Raw genomic sequence first — 11,388 nt, 5'->3', positions numbered from 1 at the left:
GTTCAGCCTGGAGAAGAGAAGGCTGCGGGCAGAGCTGAGTGCGGCCGGTCAGGGCTTCAAGGGGGCCCAGAGGAAAGGGGGGGACAAGCTTTTTAGTAGGGCCAGCTGGGACAGGACAAGGGGGGATGGCTTTAAACTGAAGCAGGGTAGGTTTAGACTGGACCTAAGGCAGAAATTCTTTCCAGTGAGGGTGGTGAAAGCCTGGCAGGGGTTGCCCAGAGAGGGGGTGGAGGCCCCATCCCTGGGAACGTTCCAGGCCAGGTTGGCCGGGGCTGTGAGCAACCTGATGTGGTTCAAGGTGTCCCTGCTCCTGCAGGGGGGTTGGGCTGGGTGACCTCTGGGGGTCCCTTCCCACCCAAACCATTCTGTGATTCTCTGAAGTGGCACTCAAATAGGAAAAACAAACTTTTTGCTGCTACGCTTATCTCAAGCCAAATGCAGTATCTTAATTCTGATTAAGCCAAAAATCCTTGAACTTCCTATTGAACTTCTGAGAACCAATTTACATCGATGTAAAAACAGTGTGACTGTTTATTCAAAGCATGAGGCTCATTTGCAGAAGTTGCTGAGTCTGGAAACTATTTCAAAGTGCTGCTTTGTCTTGCGAGATACGGAGAGAAATGGCAAATATATCAACAGCAGTAAAACTTTATCATAAGCGTCTGAGGTGACAGTAGTTTTGGCAAACCTAGGTGTTGCCATCAAGTTTATTCGGCTCAAGCATTGCTTTCTCTAGGTTGCTGAAAATCTGTTAATACCCTGGGAGTACTTTCTACATGGAATATTGCCTAGCAGGAACCCCATGCTATACAAGCGTGCCTCTGTAAGATAAATTTGCTTGATTTGTCAGGGATGAGGTCGTCTTTGCACAGAAACAAGGAGGAAGCCTTGAAATCTCTTCAGGTCAAAGCTGACGGGTGGCATTTGGTAGAGGACAGTGCACCAGGGCTGGGATTTGCACCGCACGGCTGGCTGCCGAAGCATGGTGCTTCCCTGGAGCAGCGGCGTGCGAGGTGGTGGTGGGAGGGGGCAAACGTGGTGGGAGCCTCTGTCGAGCCGGCGAGAGCGGATCACGAGCGGTAGCTCCCACGTACAAGTCTCACGTCGCCATCCTGCCGTTCAGCCTGCTCTTCCGTATTGCTGTAGGCACGCCGGTGCACCCCGGCACTGCCAAAGCGTGGTGCTGTGGGCTTGTCTTGGTTGGGTGTTCCACTGGAACCTGCAGATCGTTTTCTGTACGGCTGCTGCCCTGTGAAGGTTTTTACCCTCCCAAGGAGGTACCTTGCACAGCCACTTTTGAAGGGTGGTATATGCCTGTTTTCAGACCTCCATTCCGGTTTTTCAAGACTGCTTTGAATTTTAACTCTATCCTCATGCATTTTGTCCCTGCCAGCTCCGTATTACCTGCAGATTCAATAATTGTTCTGCATTCCATTTCATAAATGTTTGGGCTTTCACTTTTGAACCGAAATATGGGAAATAGGCTGATCTGATTTAATTGCATTTAATATAACTTCAAATGTGTTTTTGTCCTCAGAGCTTGTCCCAGGTTTATTAGACTGGGTGACCTGAGTTATCACAGGCTTCAAAAAATTTGCCTGTTCGAGGGACAAAGCTTTTGGCTGTGTGGATATTCTGAACGGGTCCAAAAAAAAGTTCACAAAAATGAAAGGCTTGTGTCTGCTGCATTACAGATTCAATAATAAAACTTTGGAACAGGGGATGAAAGAGTTAAGTTTTCATTCTCAGGTGAGTTGCACTGCCACTTTTGAAATCTTCTGCCAGAGAAATATCCCCCCACCATTCTTGCGTTCTCTTCATCCCAATTAATGAATGCCTGAGGAAGAGGTCGTCTAGTTCTTCTGAAGTCTGTGAAAAACATATCCGAAAAATTTGAGAGTGAAAGTAAATTTCTGGACCTTTTCTTTGCTCATGGCAAGAAACCTGTCACAATGGTTGTAGTAGCTGGTTCCTGCATCATCACTGGTGTCTGTCTTACGGAGTTTGTACGTGGTGGGGGGAGAAGCTTTAAATTATTCAGTGTTTCCATTCAAGTTTGCTCCTGGGAAGTTATTGTCGGTGATAAGCTTCATAGGCATCTGCCTGTAAGGAGGCAGACTTGTTTTTCTTCATGCTTTGTCACCGTCTTGTCAATACTTGGGAGAAATAAGACCTCACTGAAGAGAGTGGAACAGCAACAAACGTGTTTTTAAATGTGCTCTAAGGACAGCTTCTGTCTTCGCGTCACTGCATCAAAACGCACCAAGCCACTCTGTGGTTGTAATATCCATGGGAATTCTTCCAGAATTTTAAACATAAGTACTAGGGTACAGAAATTCCTATTGTTTTAAGGTGATCACATTCTTTAGGCTGATCAAGAGAAAATAAAGATTTGCTCAAAATAAGGTTTGAGAATGAAGTCCAAGCATAGACAGCAACAGTTACTGGCTTCCCTCTTCTTGAGGGCCAGTCTTAGGTTGATCGTAGTATATATTTGTTGGTTTTCCAACAAGTCTATCAGGCTAGGAAGCATTACCTCTTCTGCAGCGGGTTGAATTCAAATCGTCAAATTCATACGTACACACCCGCTCTATTTGTAGTAAAACCAGTATGCTGAAACATTCGATCAGTGGTAGTTACTGTTGTAGATTTTAGAGTCATTTTTGTGTCATGTGGGCTCTGATGGTGATCTTAGGTTGACGGTTCACCTTCATAACCATTAAAAGGTAAAGCTGCATATATAGAATCACAGAATCGTTTGGGCTGGAAAAGCCCTTTAAGCTCACCCAGCCCAATTGTTACCCTAACCCTGCCATCCCACCACTAAACCCTGTCCCTAAGCAAGGTTATAATCCAAGGTTACGTGTTCGGTAACCTACCCGACTTACTTCCATTCTTATATAAATGCACAGATTGCTCTTTTAAGCACACATGTACTTGAAGCTTAAGTAAAAGAACATGGTGTTCAAGTGACCTGTCTTCTCCTGCGTGTCCAGTTGCTTTCCCAAGCTGTTGGTAAGCTCTGCCAGTGCTGATGATTAAAATATGAAAGGTAATGGAGTTGCTTTGTAGTAGCACTCTGTGCAAACTGCATTGGCATTTATGAGCACTGGCCAATCTCGCAAGCACAGCACTGAGAGAAAGATTTCTAAGGGACTGTTGAGTATTGCTTTTGAATATCTTTCTTTGTCAGTTGTATTCAATATTCCATTAAAAATTCAAGCAAATTTTGGAAGAACGGCTTTTTAGATTTACTGCAAGCTAATTTTACCTTCAGAACTAAGTAGCTGGATGGCAGTAGGTTTTTGTGCTTCAGTATTGTTTTATGTAGCAGCACACTGAAAAATGTGCTTATGCCAGTTTTAATGATTTCTTATGTTTACGTTTTTAAGCTCCAGCAGCATGTGACACATTCTGTCCTAAATTATTAGTTCAGCCAAGGAAATCAAGTTCTGTTACATCTGACTAAACTTACAAAAAGCTATTTACATTTCACATTTATGCAAATAATTGCATCGAGGGCTGAGTAAAAGGAGGAGGCTTTTGGTGCCTGTTGGAGTTGAAATTCACCTTTTACAGTTTAAGAAGTTTTACTCTTGTAACTTGGGTGTTGCTGGTTGGGTTTGGTCCCCCCTCCCCCCCCCTTCTTGGAGCTGACTCCTGTATGTGCTTCCTTAGGACCGAATAAGTCACCACGTCAGGGCAGCGTCTGATGTGGTCTGCGGGAATTGCTCTCGCCTGGTTTGTTAGCTGAGCTTCAGTCCACTTGATTATGCTCGGGCACCTGCGTTTAAAGTTAAGCACGTGCGTGTTAATTCCATGGAATGGGAAGGGTGACTTGCTGCTTGAGTGCTTTGCTGAATTAGAGGCTGAGCGGCTGTAGCTTTTCCAGCGTGGTTACCGCTGCGACAGACGCGGAGCCGGCGCTGCTTCCAGAGGGAGAATTGTGCCAAAGCAGCCGTTTTCGTGGCATGACTGAAATCGTATCACAGCTTTTGAAATACAGTTTCTCATTTAAAATTATGGTCCCAGTTAATCGCAAGCAAAGGCGTGTAGACTGACGTTTTTACATAAACTTTTTTTTTCCTTTTAGCTTATTAAAATTCCCAAAGTTGATCTGCCAAATGAAGTGCATACATTTAACTTCTACTTGTCAAAGGTTGGCAAGGATAATCCTCAGGGAAGCTTTGACTGTGTCCAGCAAACAGACTCAAGGTAAGTTTTACTTAACGTTTTCTTTCATGGCAAATTTAAGTAGATTCTGTGGCTCTGAGCGTACAGCCAAAACCTTTAACCAGAAGCATGCTCCTAGTGATGAGCTGCAGCAGAAGATTAATTCCTAGCAATAGCATGATTTCTCGCTAATTATAAATACTTGCTTTTACATAGACTCCTTTTTGGTTTTGCTCTTAAAAAAGTAACCTTCTGAGTACTTTGTCACCTCCTAGTGCTATTTTTAAAAGCGTTTGGAGTTCAGCATCATCCAAGCTAGACCAGATCCATTCTACAACCATATGTAAATATGGTTATGGCTGGCAGCATGCTAGCATGCTGGCCGTGATGGATAGTTGTCTTATTTTAGGAACCACATAAATCGGTGACCATACCCCTAATTGCATGACCGTGGTGTTTCAGAATGCAAATGTAATACAGCAGCGCCTTGTCCTGGTCCTTTGAGTCAAAGTGAACAGTGTTAACGTCTACCGAAAAGGCAAGAAAATACTGTGCTTTTGCATTACCCTAGCTTCAGCGTAGCATCGATGTAGTCCAGCGGAGCCGAATACCTGTTTGTCCCATTTGGTTAGCGAGGACGTGGCAGGCAGAGTTTGTGTATTGATCGGGGGAAGCTGATAGCAAACAGGCACACCGACCCGTGTCCGAAAGGTGCTGCTTGGGCTCTCGGTCACAGGAGAGCTTCTGCCCTCAATTTCAAAGCAGAGATTTGTCTAGATAGCGGGTTTGGGGAGCAATAAGAACACAAGCTGATTTAATAGCTCTCTGCCTAACAGGAGATCTCTCAGCATCCTCATCCTCCTCTTTCTCCCCTTGTGCTAGGTCTCTTTTACTACAATACAGCCTTTCAGTGAATTCACTTAATTGATGGGATTGGCAAAAAGCCGAATGGTTTAGTGGCAGACCTGGGGGAGCCTGGGGCACTGTGGGGTTTTTGGGTTTGGGGTTTTGGTTTGTGGGTTTTTGTTTTTGGTTTTGTTTTTTTTTTTTTTTTGATTAAACTCTATCTGAAAGGGGCCGGACAGCTACCGAGGCTGAGTGCCTGCCGAGGGTGCCAGGTCCTGCCTCCGCTCCTGGCTCGCCTCTCCCAGGCATCTCTGAGGGCACTTTCTTCTCGGGAAGCAGCACCTTCAGTTAAATTAAACTGGATTCATTTTATAAGTCAGATTAAATTTAAGCTGCTTGAGCGCTGAATGATTCTGAATAGCATGCCTAGGTAGTTTTAATGTGGCTTTACTAATCTACTTCAAAATCTAATTCAGACTAGCTTTCTGGAGGTCCTTTGTAGCCAGCACTGTTTGCGTAAAGTGCCTGCAAAGTTAATGCGGAACTTAAGTAGTGTCACATGCAGAGTCGTTGAAAAAGAAAAGCAGGGAGGACCTTTGCAGGGTATCTGGTCTAGTTTTGTGCTCAAGTCAGGTCTAGCTTCAAAACTGGCTCAGATTTGGAAAATGCCCAGCCCGAGGAGGGGGATTACAGACCATCTCGGTCAGTGCTCAGCCACTCCTGTGGTGAAAAAAGTGCATAAAGGCAGTGATGTTCAAGGACGTGGGCAATGAGTAAAAGCTGTGCTTCAGATGACAAGAAGGACTTTTTTTTTTTTTTTTTTTTTTTTTTTTTTTTTTTTCCCCTCTTTCTGTTGTAAATATGCTGGTCTTGGAGCAAGGAATCAATACATAGCTCTAGGCTACGGACAAAACTGAGATTCGTCTTGAGATTCGGTCAGTGGCTTGGTCTAGCTTTGTAGCTTTCAGAAACGACATAGTAAGTTGGGACATGAGATTCTTGACCCTTCTTCTGGGAGGTGGTTAAAATGGTTTGGGTTAGGTAAAGCCCGAGCTCTTTCTCTGGTCGGAGCGGTTGCAATGGCAGGTGCCACATGGTGTACTCGTTAAGAGCAGTGCTAGTTAGGTGAGTTTAAACAAAGCCACTGTTAGTCGAGGTGCCCTCCTGGCTGGGCACAGCACAGTGTGGGAGCGGGTTTGGACTGACCACGGATGGCCAGGCTCCTCCAGAACGGCCTCCTGAAGCCCACCTCGTGGTCCTTCCCCTCGTGCGGGGTTTGCCCTGAAGCACCTCCTCTTCTCAAAGGGGGATCCTCGGGGAACCAGCGCCGTCAGGCGCAGAGAGCAGGCGAGGAGGAGGAGGGTGGACATCTCCGAAAGCGAGATAAGGGCAGCCTGGGGGCGCTGGCCGCGGGGGGAGGAGAGGAGGCATCTGCTGGGCTGGGAGCCGGGCGGCCAGTGGAAAGCTGCCCACTGTTGGGGCGCCAGTGTAACCGCCCGGGTTGTCCCCGTCGTTGTCATTGCAGCCAATGCTGCCCCGAGCCTGCCTCAGATACGATTACATGAGGAAAAGTCACTACATCGACAGGTAAAACTGATGCAATTTGGGTGTGTAGAGACAATCTGAAATACATTTACACCCTAGCTAGCTGTCAGAACTGGAAAACGTTTTTCTTCACCTGTTAAGACAGGTTCAAAAGTTCCTGATACAACCATACATCTAAACCTGAACTAGTGCTTGGGCTCAACCTTTTTCAATGTTTTTGTAGTTCTGGAGCCTCGCAACTCAGTTGCCTGGGATTTATACAGAATAAAATTACAGTATGTGCAACAAGTGATTCCTATCTGACGACCAGAGAGCGCATGACCCAGGCAGAAGAGGAGTCGCGCAATCGAAGTGCAAAGGTTATTAAACCTGGTGGACCATATTTAGGTATGGTTGTATTTCATTTTCTACTAGATGTCTGTAAGTTTTCAAACTCAGTAATTCATCTTTTCAGCATATTCTTGGGAAAGGTGGTGTGTTCAGAGGTCTCGGATGCAGGCAGCTTGCCCTGGTGTTACAGGTTGGCGGTCTCCTGTTGCTGCATTCAGACATTAGCCTTTTTTTAGCCCCAGAAAGCCAGCCAGTCCTTCCTTGTTCCCATATTGCTTGACTGGTTGAAATTTTGACCGTTGAGGTGAGGGCTTTTACCACCCCATGCACTTAAATTCTCTGGTGTAGTAGCTAATGTTTTTGTAACAGCAGCTTGGAGTACTTAAATGCTGTGCTAAACCATTAACCTTAATTTGTCATCTAAAAAAATTAACATTGAGGAAGTCTTATGTACAAATTCTTAAGCTTAATATGAAAAACTTTGGTTTTCACAGGTGCTAATGCTGATTAAATTTTATTTATTTTCTGTCTTGGTCATTCATAACCAACTGTTACCACAAGACCATGTGTGGTTTTTTTTTTTTTTTTTTCTTAAAAAGTTAAAGTAAGGTAACGTTGGCATCTTCCCATGGATTTCTTCGTTTTCCACAAAACAAAAAGCATTTAGATGGTATCATTCATTATTAAACTGTTCTGAGTAGCGTTTCCCCAAGGAGCTCGGAGCTGGCTGCGGATAGACGCAAGGTGAGCATCCATCTTATAGGTGGTACAGGCAGCAGCAGTCCTGCCCGCAGCAGCGAGCTCAAGCAGGTACAGCAATCCTCGTAAAGTCAAACAGGCTCTCACTTGGCTTTGGCTGCCGTCCTCCGCCAGCAGGGACGTCCCCGACAGCCGTGGTGCAACGCTTGCTCTGCCTCAAGAGCATTTTTAGCTGGCATCGTCATGGCTTTTTGGGGATGCAAAACTACATGTGTGTGGCCTTGATGCTACGGGAGCTGGGCGCGGGTTAATACCAGGAGCTGGAGTTGGGACTGCTTCCCCTGTATTGTCTGAACTGCTCTTTAATGGCAACCTGAGCGCAGCCACTGTCCTCTGTTTCTAAACTTCTCATTGGGGAAGTCCTGCTTTACCTGTGAACGATCTGTGTGATTCTTGTTAATTGTTCCAATAGAACGTAAGTGAATATTTAACATTAAATAAATGGGTCTGAAGACTGGCAGGAGGGCAGTTACGGTGTTTGGGGGTACTTTTGTTTCAGACTGGCATTGAGGAAGCTCAGGTAGGGTAGGTCTGGTTGCTGGTAGGTCACAGCAGTGACTTTGCAATATGCTTCGTGCAGTACAAATTAGGAACTGTGGTTGTTAATCATGTACATGCTTGGCTATGTTTTCAGTTAATTTTTTTTTTTAACTGATTCAGAGAGAAGGCTTCAGGAGGTGTTTTGTTTGAACACTGCTTACACTACACGCCGTGCCAGGGGTTTGTGTGCCTACACCGAATTTGACTTGTCAAAACGTTTGTAATGTGTTCAGTAAACAACTGGCAAGTTCACACTGTTCTAAAATTGCAACCACGTGTGTTTGCATGGTTGGGTCTGCTCTTAAAAACCGGGAGGGCAAAGTCCAGGGAACATGCAGGGTGGAAAGGTTGTGAAGGTTTTGCCTCCACTGTAAAATGGAACAAACTTATGCTGTTCCTGAGGACGAGCAGTACGTTAAGCACTGCTCAGCCTCTCTGTGTCTGATAGAAGGCTTTTTCTCAATGCTCATTGAGTCTCCCTCATGTACCAAGCATGAGTCGTTGGTTTCAGAAAAATGCCTGGCTAGCGTCACATCCTCTGTTGGATTGCAGACAGTGTTTACTACAATGATTTTCTGTAATCTTCTGATAAATCCTTTTTTTTTTTTTTTTTTTTTTCCTGTCCGATAGCAAATGCTAGTTAAAAACACAACAGTAGAGGAGTTTGGGTCCTTTTCTGGAAAACTGAGATTCAGGTTGGGTGTTGTTACTTTTAAATTCTGGATGCATCGCTTGCAAACTCTTGCATTGTTCCTCCAGTTGAGAAACACATCTTTTTATCGCATTTGATCCAAAATGCTGTGCAGGCCGTGTTTTAAAAATTCTCTGGCCTTGGCCCCCAAACTGTTAAATTTTTGGTGTATTGTTTCTGGCAAACCTGGGCTTATTTAATAAAAGTGTGACATTTCAGCTTAGAATGTGGTGTAACTTATGGTACCTCAAGTAATTAACACCAAGGGTCAGTAGTTTCTTTAAGCAGTGATACAATTAATCGTGTAGACTTGGTCTCCCTAGGCATTAATGGGGAATCTTTTAATTATATGGAAGACCTTTGTATCACACTTTAGAGTACTCTTCTGGAAGAAAAAGAGCCTGACTCTGGGTGTTCAGTGCTTGAGCTTATAAACTGGAAAAGTAATACAAGCACCACCTATATGAACAATGGGTAAAGTCTTCCTATCAGTATCTCTCATTTACTAGCTTTTTTTAATATTGAATATTTCTTTGTTAATGCCTACCTCAGTGTGTCTTCACTACCTGCGTATTCTTACAGATCTTGACATGCTGACTCAATGCAGCTTTTAGAGTTTATCCAGCTTAGTAAATTCTTTTAAATCAACTTTTTTGTCTTCTCCCAACCTCCTGTGTCACTTTTTTTTTTTTTTTTTTTTTCCCCTCTTTACTTTAGGAAAAAGAGTACCAATCAGAAGAGCACCACAAAGCGTTCCAGATGCTGCGCCTGAGAGGAAGAGGTCGACGCCCATGAACCCTGCAAACACAATACGGAGGACTCACACACACAATACTGTTTCCCAGCGACCGTACAGGGACAGGGTGATTCACTTGCTGGCACTGAAGAGTTACAAGAAGCCAGAGCTACTTGCTCGCTTGCAGAGAGATGGTGTCAACCAAAAGGACAAGAATTCCCTTGGAACTGTCCTTCAGCAGGTGAGATCACAGGGTTTGTGGCAGCATTTTCTCCCTCCTGCTATTCTTTGAATCATAATTTTGAGGTGTGTTACTCCTGTATTTAAATTAGAAATTAATAAACAACTTACCTAATGCTCCTTGTTTAAGTTTTTCAGTCAACTTTATACAGATGCTCCAAACTGCAAGTCAACATGGGGAAAGGAAAGAAATATTAAAGAATTTTCGGGGAGTGTTTTTGTTTTGCTAGAATGGCAGATGATAATAAAATCTTTCTAGCTGTCTTGCTCCTGATGACTTATTTTTTCCTCTCTCTTTTACCTGGACTGCTTAACTGCTTAATTGAGAGAAACCGACCATGCGTTCTCTAAATTGCATAAAACAGTTTGTCATAGTACTTAATATTTCTCGTGACAAGTTTATGAGGAGACAAGTTTGGTAACTGCCTATTTTAGTATTTCATTTGAGCATGGTTGGTGGCCTGTAAATGGTAACTTGGCTTCTCTTGGGATCTGTTAGAATTGCAATCTAGGGAAGGGTTTTCCAGCCAAACTGTAAATGGAAAAGGTGGTGCTCCAGTTTCGAGCACAGTGTTTCTTTGCTGTCCTGCGGACTGTGTCTTTATCTTGCCTGAAAGCTTTTTTTATTCAGTAGCTTGTCCAGTGCTCCTTTGAGTTAAGATCCACTTGTATTTCTTTATCATACCCATCAACATTATTGCTAAACCTATAATGTTACATGTGAAACTTTTAAGCTGTGTGTTGACGAATGTCACATTAATTTTCTACTAAAATAGGTCAGAAAAGGCTTCTTAAAGTATCGTAACATGCAGTGGCTCCTCCCTTACTTTTTAAATATTCCTGGTACCCATAGACTGTTGCTGAATTACGCGTCCATTAATATGTGAAGTAGGAATATTTCCTGTTTATTTAGGAAAAAAGTGTTTTGTAACCTGCTAAAGTGAGTAAAATTCAACATCCATACAGCTTTGGTTGATCCTACCCTGAATTTTAAAAACTCATTCCTTGAATATGTTAAATGTTGCTGCTTTGTTTGCCCGGTGCAATGGTTGTTTTTCTCACCCTGAAGACATACACAATTTAATGATAGCCATGTTCTTATGTGCAAATTGAAGTAGACCGTTTATACTTTAAGTTGGTTATAAAATTCCAAAAGCTCAGCTCCCTAGAGGATAAAAGGTCCAAAAATTTTCTCCTGTCCCATTATGCTTGGCAGTGTTTTAAGGCGGCTTTCCTGAAGTCTGTTTCCTGTGCGTGGTGTGAACAACCTCAAGGTACTGGTTTGCATTCAGCAATGGTCATGTTAGCAGCCCTACACCCTGTTCACATTTTTTAACTTCATAATGAGGGTTTTTTGTACAAATCTAAAATCAGCAGCCTGAACTTGCTGAGGTCTAATATGCATAGATTTGCTTCTCTTGGAGTAGAGCTTTAATTCAGTTTTTAACAAGTGAATTACAGTTTCTAGGTATCTTTGTTGCTTTGATTTTTTTTTTTTTTTTTTTTTTTTTTTTTTTAGGTGGGCGCA

At 43.6% G+C, this 11,388-nt stretch overlaps 1 protein-coding gene across 5 annotated transcripts in view; it reads left to right on the top strand.

Annotated features, from left to right (window-relative positions):
* The window catches only part of ELL2 (elongation factor for RNA polymerase II 2), a 44,687-nt gene that overhangs the window by 19,040 nt on the left and 14,259 nt on the right, over window positions 1–11,388 (top strand). For 3 of the 5 annotated variants that reach the window (XM_035889318.1, XM_035889320.1, XM_035889319.1), the window contains 2 exons: window positions 4,094–4,215; window positions 9,602–9,861. In XM_035889318.1, the coding sequence (XP_035745211.1) occupies window positions 4,094–4,215; window positions 9,602–9,861 (382 nt within the window). Of the gene's footprint in view, window positions 1–4,093; window positions 4,216–6,787; window positions 6,952–9,601; window positions 9,862–11,388 lie in introns of all 5 variants that reach the window. The other 2 variants (XM_009649612.2, XM_035889321.1) reach the window with 2 other exon arrangements.

The sequence above is a fragment of the Egretta garzetta genome, unplaced genomic scaffold (assembly GCF_000687185.1).
Source record: "Egretta garzetta isolate BGI_Z169 unplaced genomic scaffold, ASM68718v1 scaffold12, whole genome shotgun sequence".
Classification (NCBI taxonomy): domain Eukaryota; kingdom Metazoa; phylum Chordata; class Aves; order Pelecaniformes; family Ardeidae; genus Egretta; species Egretta garzetta.
The sequence above is the reverse complement of the archived record's forward strand: the minus strand, read 5'-3'. Positions and strand labels throughout refer to the sequence as shown.